The sequence below is a fragment of the Trachypithecus francoisi genome, unplaced genomic scaffold (assembly GCF_009764315.1).
Source record: "Trachypithecus francoisi isolate TF-2019V2 unplaced genomic scaffold, Tfra_2.0 Lachesis_group16, whole genome shotgun sequence".
Taxonomy (NCBI): Eukaryota; Metazoa; Chordata; class Mammalia; order Primates; family Cercopithecidae; genus Trachypithecus; species Trachypithecus francoisi.
The window spans coordinates 27227146-27239169 of record NW_022681461.1 but is presented as its reverse complement, the minus strand read 5'-3'; the positions used below and the strand labels follow the sequence as shown (position 1 = coordinate 27239169).

General features: G+C 40.5%; 1 protein-coding gene and 1 long non-coding RNA gene across 5 annotated transcripts in view; one reads left to right on the top strand and one right to left on the bottom strand.

Annotated features, from left to right (window-relative positions):
• Positions 1-12024, top strand: part of LOC117098481 — a 129878-nt gene that overhangs the window by 48408 nt on the left and 69446 nt on the right. The gene's annotated exons all lie outside the window — the stretch shown is intronic.
• The window catches only part of TRPM3 (transient receptor potential cation channel subfamily M member 3), a 332704-nt gene continuing 322451 nt past the window's right edge, over positions 1772-12024 (bottom strand). For 3 of the 4 annotated variants that reach the window (XM_033237111.1, XM_033237115.1, XM_033237113.1), the window contains one exon: positions 1772-10143. In XM_033237111.1, the coding sequence (XP_033093002.1) occupies positions 8691-10143 (1453 nt within the window). In that variant the 3' untranslated portion in view covers positions 1772-8690. The remainder of the gene's footprint in view (positions 10144-12024) is intronic. The other variant, XM_033237114.1, reaches the window with a different exon arrangement.

Below are 12024 nucleotides of genomic sequence, written 5' to 3'. Positions count from 1 at the left end.
GCTCAAAAGGCATTGATTATATTTATGCCTAAAATTATAATTTCCCAACATTAATAGTTAAATCATTGCTACCACTTTTATTTTCTTTTATTCCAGCTTTACCATACCTTGGAGAAGATGACCTGCCATTATAAGGCTTATGATTATTGTCACAATACCTACAATAGGTTTCTGAGCAGAAAGAAAGCAAAGGAAATCCTCCTGGTTGATGTCTAGTGATACTTGAATTAACTTTACTTAGGTCACTTTAGGTTGCCCTTACACAGCATTTGAATTTTTGGGAAAAAAAAGTTCTGTTGCAAAACTTTTATTCTCTTTTGTGATATCCTTTTGGACTTTTACTATTCATATACAAATAGATCCATATCTATATACCTGGTTTGATTTTTACAAAAATTGATATTAGAACATGCTATGGTCTGACTGTTGGCATCACCTCAAAATTTATGTTTGAAACTAATACTCAGTGTGATAGTATTAGGGATCTTTGGGAAGTGATTAAGTTATGAAGGCTTCAACATCATGACTGGGATTAATGTCCTTTTAAAAGAGGCTCAAGGAAGCTCCCTTGCCCCTTCCTCCATGTGAGGCTGCAGCAAGGTGCCATCTGTGAAGCAGAGAGCAGGCCCTTACCAGACAACGAGTCTGCTGGTGCCTTGATCTTGGCCTCCCCAGCCTCCAGAACTGTAAGCAATAAGTTTCTCCTTTCATAAATTAATTACCCAGTCTAAGGTATTTTGTTATAGCAGCCCAAATGGACTGAGACAGACTATGTATGCTTCTCTGTACTTCTTTTTAAATAGACTTAATAATATAGCAATGACCTTTATTTTTAATCATGTATCATAATCAGTTATTTTCTCCCGTTCACCAACATATATGTTGTTTCCAGTTGATTCTTGTATTCTGATTCCTTTACCTTAAAAGAAATTAAAATTGTAAAAGACCGCTACATTTCCACTCACAAATTCACCCACTGTTATGGGCTGAATTTCATCCTCTCAGTGCATACAGAGGCCATCCAGGTAATGCGCTGAGTAAAGGGAACTAAATGGAAGAGACAGAGAATGGTGGGGTATATTAGAGAGTACAGGCTCCTTCTAAAAGAGCACCCAAGATGCCATGATTCAGCTGATTATTGTCGTATGAAAACACAGGTCTCATATTACCAAATCGTCAGGTTTTTTAAAAGAAGCTAGAACTCTGGAATTAAATGTGAAATCTATCATTTATGTATGTATGTAGGTATGTATGTATTTATTTTGAGTCAGGGTCTCGACCTGTTGCCTAGGCAGGCTGGAGTGCAGTGGCACCATCTTGGCTCATTGCAGCCTCGACCTCCTAGGCTCAAGCAATACTCCCATCTTAGCCTCCAGAGTAGCTGGGACTACAGGCATGTGCCACCATACATGGCTAATTTTTGTATTTTTAATAGAGACGGAGTTTCACCATATTGGCCAGGCTGGTCTCGAACTCCTAACCTCAAGGGATCCTCCTGCCTTGGCCTCCCAAAGTGCAGGGATTACAGGAGTAAGCCACCGTGCCCAGCCTCAATTTTTAAATGTTTCAAATTAAAAAAAAATTGTGCTGGCTAATGATAACCTTTTCCTGCTGGTTAGATATGACCCACAGGCTACCAGTTTGCAACTTCTGCTCACTGGAACAAGTAATTTGTGGAGCCCTAGGCAATTATGTCTACTCCGAAAGTTCTTAGCATGAGGATGGTGAAGATTAGATGGCAGCAAATAAGTGCACAAGGAAGTCCAAGTCATGTTTTAAACTACTGAGTTTTTTTTTTTTTTTTTTTTTTTTTATTGCAAAACATTTGTTACAGAAATTTCAGAAAGTTTTTCCTGTGGTATCTGCCAACTTCTGCTCTGAATTATATATCTAAACAATCAAGCTCAAAGTGCATTGTGAATCCAATAATAGACCTTTAAAAAGAACAATTCTGCTAAGGATTTATATATATTTATATTGTTGATAGATATGCAAACCATGGTCTATCCATACACAAGGAAAAGATGTATATATATTTAGCAAACCCAATTTCAAAACGATTGTATTTGTAGGAATTCATTTAAAAATGATATCTGAATAATTTCCCCCATTATAAACTAGGGTTAGAACATTTACAAATGAGAGTCTAGGTCCTATGTTATGAAATGGCTATGAGTACAGTATACCGCACGTACTGTTTTTACACAGCGGTAGCAGCAATATAAACTCAGGTCAGACGCAGTAGTGACAGGAAGCAGGTAAGTCTTCATACCATGCTATGGTACTCTTCTTCTGAATCTCTCTCTCAAAGATTCTGTGTTCAAGTTTAGAATTATGTGGCTAACAAATATACATGCATATATCATTCAGAACAAGAGTAACTCTGAATAAGGTGAGTTTCTTTCCCCCCGACCTCAGTTCTCAGTGTATTTTGTGTGTACACTCACCAAGTCACAATCAAGAATCGGATCCTGTTGGCTCTAAATCAGAGGTTCCAAACTATTGCCTTTGGGACTGAATGCTGCTGGCAGACATGTTTGTTTGGCTAGCACAGTGTTTGGAAAGCTGAATTTGAATGTCTTTGTGGTGGGATGTGTATTCCCTCATGCCTTACTCACAAACCCTACTTCTTCTGTTGACTTTCACCAGTCCAATTCACACATTTGTGTGTTCTCGATCTGGCCCCTACACATCTTTGAATTTGCAGCCTCTCAATCTATGTGCAGATGGCTGGTTTTAATGATGTGTGGGAAGCTGCGGTGAAGATGTTGTAGGGCTCTTGAGATTTAGAGAGGCAAAAATTGGATGAGGTCAATGTGAACACCAGTCAGGATAGAGGCAGGAAGAGGCTAAGTTGATGGGAAGATCAGGACTAGGACAAAGTCTAAATGTTTGGCTTTTTCCAAGTGGCTGCTGTTGCAGCTTACTGTACCAGGGTCAACAAGGTATAAAGGTAATGGGGCAAGGTCTGTTGGTCTGGTGAAAAAGCAGCTAGTCTTGGACTGAGAGAAGAGAAGCAAGTAGAGAGCAGAAAGAAAGTCACACATCCAGGCACGAGGCTGAATTTCCCCCTTTGCCCCACAGGCCTCAGCCACCTGCCTCTTCCAGAGGAAGGCATGGGTCCTGATGGGCACTGACACTCTTTACAAAGCCTATGGACTTCTAGCCATACACATGTCTTTTCAGTTTCCAGCACACAAACATTGTGCAAATGCACAAGGGCCTGCAGGTTTAAGGAGGCCAGTAGACTAGGTAAGGTAAGGAAGGGAAAATTCACCTCACTCTTATTGCCATCTGGATTACCTGGTCACCAAACTCCTCTCTTAGATGACCTGTGGAAACAGTCACATGTTGCTTTCATTAGCAGTGATGTGTGCAAGGAAATCAGCCGAGAAAAGATAGCACAACTACCTTCTGAGAGGAATTAAAGAAAAGAAAAAAGTTGCTTTTCCTTAATTGGAACCAGCCTTTCTTTTGGTTGACTCCAATCTGAGAGACAGAATATCCAACTTGTAAAAAGAAGAGAAAGCAGGCTGAGAGGAAAGTTTTCTCTATTCATTTTAGGAGCAGTCAGTTACAAAACTGTGCAAATTGGCTCCTCTCTTTTCCAGATGTTGAATGGCTTCTAGTAACGGTGATTTTCTAAAAGAGTAAACTCTTTAGAATCACCCAGTGCTTGATCAGACACCCAAACACACGCCTCCCACCCCCAGGCTAGGCTCACCCCCAAGGTGAAGAAGCCACAGACAAGGAGGGAGGTCTCTTGTCATATCATTGGATCACACATTGACAGCGATCTGCACACTTCTGCACTATCACAAATGGACTTTTCGCTCTCATCTCTGGCTTAGCAATTTACACCCAGTAGCTCTGAAGAATCAGAAATGTGTCTTGCATATACCACATATGCACAACACCTAGATCTTGGCAGACCCAAGAGGTGTTGGCTTGCCACCTCTGGGTCCCATGGCTATACAACCTGCAGTTAATACTTTATTTCCTATTATTTGTTCAGTGCTTAAGAAAAAGGATTTAAAAATCTCTTGGTTATTTTTTTTTTGTTTTTAATTTTTCAAAACTGAACATAATCCCCATAGTAAGAAGCCCAACTGTTTGAGTGAATTCCTAACTGGCTGAAGCGTCACAGCAGGCAATAGTAAAATGTTAAGTGCCTTAGAAAAGTCAAAAGAAATGCATAAAGCAGTACATGCATTTTGTCAACACAAAATTAAGACCGGGTTTGGAGAGAGATTACTTCATTTAAGTCACATTGTTATTGTTAAAGGATAGTGAGTTATAATGCAATATCTAGGCCAAATATATAACCACCTACACACTAGCATCACTTTATCTAGAAACAACATAGTGTTACTAAATGAACATATTTATAAAATACTGTACACCGCTTCTGCATGGGGTTGGCAGATGTAAACAAACAGCTAATTCAACTGGAGTTTAAATTATCATTTTAAGTTCATTTGTCATATAGTCTTTTGCATAACATGCCAGTTCATCTTTCATGAAATCACAACTTGCCTACCACAGCTTGCAGGACTCATTGGAGGATATATATCAGCTTACACACATATTTTACAGTAGTCTACAGGAACATGAAAAGCATCAAGCAGATCAGGAACAAAAATGCCCGGTTCACAAAGATGCTAAATAATATGGAATTGGGAACATAATTAATCATTGCAACATGTGCTTCTTTATTGAATGTTACAGATTTATAAATGATTATAAAGCTGTCCTGTAACGTTCATTAATTCAACCACATGCTACAGCTATGCTGGGTTAAACATGGGTTACATACATGTTTACATGTGTTTTATAATACAGCATTGCCCAACATATGAATGGTATAGCCTATAGATAGAGCATGATGGATGACTGGATAATATTCATCATCTTTAAAGAAATTAAACAGCCCAAACATTCAGGAAGATTAGACTGCACAGACTCAGGAAGTAAAAAAGAAAAGTACTATCCAGTTATCTACCATAATATTATCTATAGAAACCATGTTTTAGAATACATTTGAAACATTCCGAAGAAACACATTTTGTGTTTTTATGAGTACATTTTTCTCATCTGATTATTCTTATATATATATTTTAAAAGGGGAACTTTCAAAGTGCTAAATAATATCCTAGACCTGGAAACTCAGACATTTAAAAAAGTCCAGTTCTGTAAAGTGCTGTATTATGACTGCTAATACACCTTTTGGCTTGCAGAGATAACATAAACTAGTCATGACAATTATACCCAAGCTTTCCAGCTCCTCCTTCAAATCGATCAAGGAGGGGTCCTCTAACTATAAATATAAAGTATATTGGTTAAGCAGGAGACCTCCATGGTCATTTTCATAAAATATCCTTAAATTTTTTTTCAAAAGGAACAAGCAATTTAGAACAAATCATTACATATAGTAGTATATAAAAATTGGCACCTTTGAAGCAGATGATTAAACCGAAGCTATTACTTCCTTGAGCTCTCTATGACTTTATTTACGGTCCTCAGTAACTTGCTGCTCATAAACTGCTTAATTCACAAAGACAGGTAATTAACGTCCCCTCCATCAGGGATGTGGTGGAATCAATGGGCTGAGCATAAGCTGACTGCACAAGGCCACAGAATCAATGCCACATCGGTGCACAGAGAACCCGGAAATGGAAATGGACTGAAAAATAACACACATATATGTGCACAGGAAGGAAATGGCTCATGGAAGTTACACAGTTTGTGTCTACAGTCATTTAAGTTTGGCTTATATACTTCACACGTTTCACAGATGTTAGAACTTAATTTTCATGCACAACAAAACAATCAGGTAATTGCAAGATCAGGACTGTTGAGTATTTAGTTTCCCAGTTCCTATATTTTTCTCTCTGAAATCACAATGAATGGAAACACTTGCACTCAAAATTTCTTTCCCTCACTTCCAATCTGGCCCAGAATGAGGCCGTGGAGGTGTTTGATGTCAATGAATAATGTTTTCATCTCCTTCTTGGGTTCCTCTATAGACCCTTCAGGGAGCCTTCAGCATTATGATTGTGCTTGATACTTAAAATCATCAACACGTTAGGATGTAAGTGCATTAAATTGGCAACATCTAATTTAAAGAACAAAAGTAAAAAAATCTTGGTTCAAACTCTGGTGCTGAGATTTGGCCTTCCTGAGAATCACAGAGAGATGGTCTCAAATGTAAAGTGCCTATTACAACTGTATTAACTATGAACAAACATGGTTCCTTTTCCTCGTTATCAATCAATATGGAACCAGGGGCTCATGAACCCTTTCAAGTTATACTGCTACTTTGCATGTATGTACATTTTTTTTTTCTCTCTGGAGAGAGGGCCTAGAGTTATCATCAGATCCTCATAGGGATTCATGACTCAAGGAAGTTTAAGAACAACTGATTTATTTTCAGACCCACTACATGTTTGCTGAGAGGGAAATAGCCAGTGTGGGGCCCAATAAAATGTTAAGTGTTTCTAGAACAGCTGTAAATAAGGGAGTCTGGGTGTTTGTTACCAATTCACCTAAATGCCAAGGAGTGAAAAAGGAATCAATTCTTTACATATGTGACCTCATCACGCGTCTTATACCTGAATTGCTTATTCAGAAGAGTTTTTAGTTTGTTTTTTTATCTTACATTTAAAGGCCATGTATTTACATGATTTCACAAAATGAAGTCAAACTTGGTGTTTTCAATTATAATTAAACAAAAGAACCAGGTAGTACCTCAGGCCAGGAACAATAGGTTGTTTTCCTTAAAGGCTTTATTCTTTTTTAAACATTAATGAGCCAAATAGGAATCCAAAGATTTGGGGTCAAGATTTCTTTATCCCACTTCCAATTCAGATTCTGATCTAGAAGATTATGCCTTTACTTTAGAGTCTGTAACACTAGCTGGTTTAAAGTTGCATGTCTATTCAGATTGTACTTGGCGTAAAAACTTTGTTTAGGAAAAGCCAGAATAAATAAGATGTCCCGATAGTGAGTGATTTCAGACAAAAAAGGGCAGAAGGCAAGCAGTGAGTCATTTTGACAACTCTAGTTTGATATGAGAAAAAGTCATAGGAATTTTTTAAAAATCATAATTTCAACATTTGGTCTAATAGCATACTGAACTCTTTCAATGGAACTTCTCATATATTAAGAAAATCTTTTGATTACAGTTCAAGGTGATAGAAAAGTCCAAGCCTCTTAAGAAAGCTCTTTATGTCTATTTATTTCATATATAAATATGTGTCTCTGCATAAATGCATATACATGTGTATAAGTGGCATATACTATGGAACTCTTTATATGGTTTATTTGCTTTCTATTTTGGTCGACTGTATCTTTTTTTATAGCTCTGTCTATAAGAAAAATATTCATGGTATGCTTGCAACTGATGGCTTTGGGTTGATACCAAACTCCCAGTCAAATCTAAGGTTATTTATAGTTTTGAAACTCCCTTAAAAAGTACTTTGGAACATTTCCATAGAAAAGATACCAGCCCTTGAAAAACTCCAATTAAATTTATGCTGAGCTCAGATTAGATGGCAAAACTCTAGGTATGAAAATATCCACATATAACCATATATTCATATACAAAATGGTCATGTGATGAGTGGTGTGAAAAATGGGCAGTTACGTCTTGGAGGTTTTCAGGAGGATGTGGTGGAACCATGCAAATGATGACGGTCACACAGCAGCACAACACACGACATGAACGGTGAGAACAGAACATCCCACATGGCAATTTCAGGCTAGTTCTGTCCACTGTTTTTTTTTTTAAGTTCAATATTACATATTCATTGAATGAATTCATTGATGACAGGTGAGATACAAAATAAATTAAAAAATATAAAATTATTTAATTACATTCATCCTGAGCTTGCTCGACTAGACTTGAACGCCCACTGTATATAATAAATCACTTGACTTTTGTTTTTTTTTAAACATCAACTCTTCTTTCATTTCGACTGCAATACAAAAAGGCATTTCTGTTCCCTTATTTTCTTCAAAAAAGGATAAACAGTTGTGGCACCAGAAGTGAATAGATAAGAGACAGGTGAACTATGACTGTTACCTTGTTTTTTCTTTATAATGATCAATTACAGAAGTGTTGGCATGAGAAGGATGTGGGACGTTAGGTAGAACTGCTTGCTGCCGGCTTATACTGAATAAAGAGGATGCTCTTCATCAGTCACCAGTGATGGAGCCAATGTGAAAAGAAAACAGAATGGAAGTTTAGAATATCTCATTGTGTACACTGGCTATTTTATTTTATTTCGCAATTTAGCCCTGCATCCTACAACTCTTGATAATGGTCAGAAATCAACAGATGCCTCCTGGCATGGAGCGTGCTCGAAGCCCCTTGTTTCCCCTGCTCTCATGGCTTTCTGCCGTGACTGCGGATACATTCATCTCTAACCCTTCCTTCTCCCTCTCTTCCCCCTCCCTGCCCAGCAAGTGTGAACATGCCTTAAATCCCCTGTGTCTGGCACTGGGTCAGATCAAATGCTTTCTTGATCTGTGGCGCAGAAGTCACCTTTGAGTTAACACCTCCCAAAGCATTGCTTGTTTTGCTCAGCTAAGAATAAAGCAGGTATGATTCAAGGAAGGGGGAAAAGCTGGAGTTGGAGAGAATGTTAGGGCTGGATTCTTGAGCCTCCTGTGATGGATATTAAGAAGGTTTAGTTGTGCTTGCTTTCAAAGCTTTGGAAAGCCGATGTTCTGGACAGTCTCCTCATGGACAGGCTGTCCCCTCGGCCCTCTGGCTTGGAGGACTTGCTTCTCTGGAAGGGATTTCGCAGGCTTGCTGTGTTCCGCTGCCTGTCGAGTTTGTCACTGATGGAGAAGCTCTTCCTGGTGTGTGCATATGGCGCGCTTGGCTCCTCTGCCGAGTAGCTGTTGGCGCGCTCTATCTTGGGAACAGTGATGTTGTTGGACAGGGTTCTGTCTGAGTTATCACCCTCCTGGGAGGATATTGCAATGGTGGCTCTGCGGCCTTTGGCCTCATTCTCCTCACTGTCAGAGCTGGGGTGACTCAGTTCTGCTTCTCGCTCAGGATGGCAGCAAGATAAATCCTCCACTTTGTCTCCAAGACCTCCAGGGAAGGCAGCTCTGTCCGCAATTGCTTGAGGGGCATTGACACACCTTGTGTCAATACAGTCTGTAATACTTGTGTATTCTGCTGTTTTCACAGGCACCCCAAAGTTGGCATAATAGCTCCTTGAGGGGGAAAACATAAAGCTATGAGATTTCACGATGGGAGCCTCTTCCAGAAGAAAGGGTGTGGTGGCTAGGTAGCGGCTGCTTTTGGAACGCTCAATGGTGTGGTACATCGGAGGGTCTGAGTCCCAGGGGTTTTGGCATTCTGGAAGGTGGGTATAGTCTGAAGAAAAAGATCTAGTGTCCATGGAGGTGATGTCCTCGAAATCAATGCTCCGGCTTGGAGGTTTGTCTGTGGGTGCAAGGGTTGCATAGGCACTACTTGAAGGGGCTGTGGAAGGTACTGGAGTTGAAAAGCTTGGCTCACCCAGCCCAAGGATGTTCATGGAATTGTCCAGAGGGTCTATATCACAGTGGAGCTCATCCATAGCAGAGACATAGATGTCTATACACGATGATGGTCTTCTGGAATCAGGAACAATGGCCAAGGTGTTGGCAGGGGCTGCAGGAGCTTTGGGTTCTTTTGCTACAGAGTGGGAACTAGTAGCCCGGTGTAGGCTCAGGGACCTTTCTTTAAAAATACTTTCCAACTTTTCTATACCACCTTTGTCTTTCATATTGACTGAATAGAAAGAATGGCTTCGCATACGGGGCATTAAGGTTGGAGAAGTTGGGGACATGGTCTCCTCACCTGCAGGGTCTATACTCTCTTGGAGCTTGAAGGTGTTCCCTTCCTGGCTGTTGAAGCTGCTCTGGCGGACAATGTAGCCTGCGTCCGTGCAGTCTGAAGAGGTCCTCGAGCGGATTTTGTTGGACTCAGCCCTCTCCAGACCTGTCAGGCGCTCCAGGGCCGTGGCCATGCGCCCGATGAGGTCTTCCAGCTGTGCCAGCCGGATGTCCACAGTCTGGAGCGAAGCCTTCATGGAGTGCTCTCTCTCGTTGACTTCCTCCAGCCGCATGGACATGTTCTCCACCCTGTGTGAGGAAGAGAGAATGGGAGTCACTCGGCCTGGTTCATCTGCTGGGGCTTTAGAGAGCAAGGATATTGCCTGACCTTGGTACCTTCAGTGGTGTCTTCCCAGAGGGAAGACAGGTTACAGGTGTTGAGAGGGGTTGGGGAGGAGAGTACGGCATTGATGCTGTGACAGAATCCCAGAATTCAAATCTTTTTGAGCTAGAAGAGGCTTTAGAGATTATCTAATCCAATGATTTTTTTTTTTTTTTTTTTTTTTTTTTGAGACAGAGTCTCGCTCTGTCTGTCGCCTAGGCTGGAGTACAGTGGTGCGATCTCGGCTCACTGCAAGCCCCGCCTCCCGGGTTCACGCCGTTCTCCTGCCTCAGCCTCCCAAGTAGCTGGGCCTGCAGGTGCCTGCCACCATGCCCAGCTAACTTTTTGTATTTTGTTTAGTAGAGACGGGGTTTCACTGTGTTAGCCAGGATGGTCTCGATCTCCTGACCTCATGATCCGCCTGCCTCGGCCTCCCCAGTCTCCCCAGTGATTTTTTTTTTTAGCTGTCAATCCCCCTTTCCCTCAATGAAATGGAATGCACAACCCTGATAAATAGGCACTAAAATGGAACAGTCCTTATTGAAGTAGAGTGGGGCCAAGCCCACCTTGGCCTAGCTGTGGCTTGAGGCAGGGCATAATGATCTAACTAAGCATTCGGTTGTTGGCTTATCAGGGTCACCCACAAAATGAGAATGTTGCATTTTGAAGATTTTACCCAGAATTTTGCAATGAAATTTTAGAATCTAGCTATTTTTATTGTAATACACATGTAAAATTTGTATTCCATGGATGGGGGTTATTTTTATTTTGCATTTATACAATAATTTTTGTTGCTATTCATGATCATCTTTTTAGAAGGTTGTGTCTCTAAAGGAATTAATATGGCCTAGTTACAGAGGCATCCAGGATTGATCTAATTTAATCCAATCCTTTCATTCATAAAGGAAAAGCAAAAATCAAGAACTTCACCAAGATTGCATAAAGCAATTTGTTGTAAACACTGGAGTATCTGTCAATAAGTCAATTCTTCTACTCCTGTCTCTGTCTCTCCCTCTCTGGTTAGCTGATCACAGATGCCTTATATTACAGTTATTGCTAGAACTCTCTATCCTCCCGTTGGAAAGTCTTTTCTTTTTAAAATTAAATTAAATTAACTTTTTTAGAGATGGAGGTCTCACTTTTTTGCCCAGGGTGGTCTCAAACTCCTGGGCTCAAGTGATCCTCCTGCCTTGGCCTCCCAAAGTGCTGAGATTACAGGCATTAGTCACCATGCCCTGCCTTTTGTTAGTTTGTTTGAGACAAGAGCTCACTCTGTTACCTAGGCTGAAGTGCAATGGTGTGATCATGGTTCACTGCAGCCTCAACCTCCCAGACTCAAGTGATCCTCCTGCCTCAGCCTCCCTAGTTCTGGGACTATAGGTGGATGCTACCATGCTAGCTGTTTTAAAAATTTTTTGTAGAGACAGAGGCTTGCTGTGTTGCCCAGGCTTGTCTTGAACTCCTGGGCTCAAGTGCTTCTCATGCCTCAGCCTCCCAAAGTGCTGGGATCACAGGTGTGAACCCTGGAAATTCTTAGGGGCATGGTTTGTCTTATATTCCTGTTTTCATTTCTATGTGGTCAACCTAATACCTGCCAGGTGTCAACAAATGGGTCAATGACATTTATGAACTTGATTTCAATTGTCACTCAGTCTGCCTGGCCATTTATTTAAGACAGAGGCCACATATTAAAAATAAAATCATACCTTATTTTTCACTTGCTCAAATTAACTTGGAAAGGACAAACTAAAGCCAAGTTACAATTTGAGCTCAAACTTTCACTCCTAAATGTCCAAAGACAAACCTTT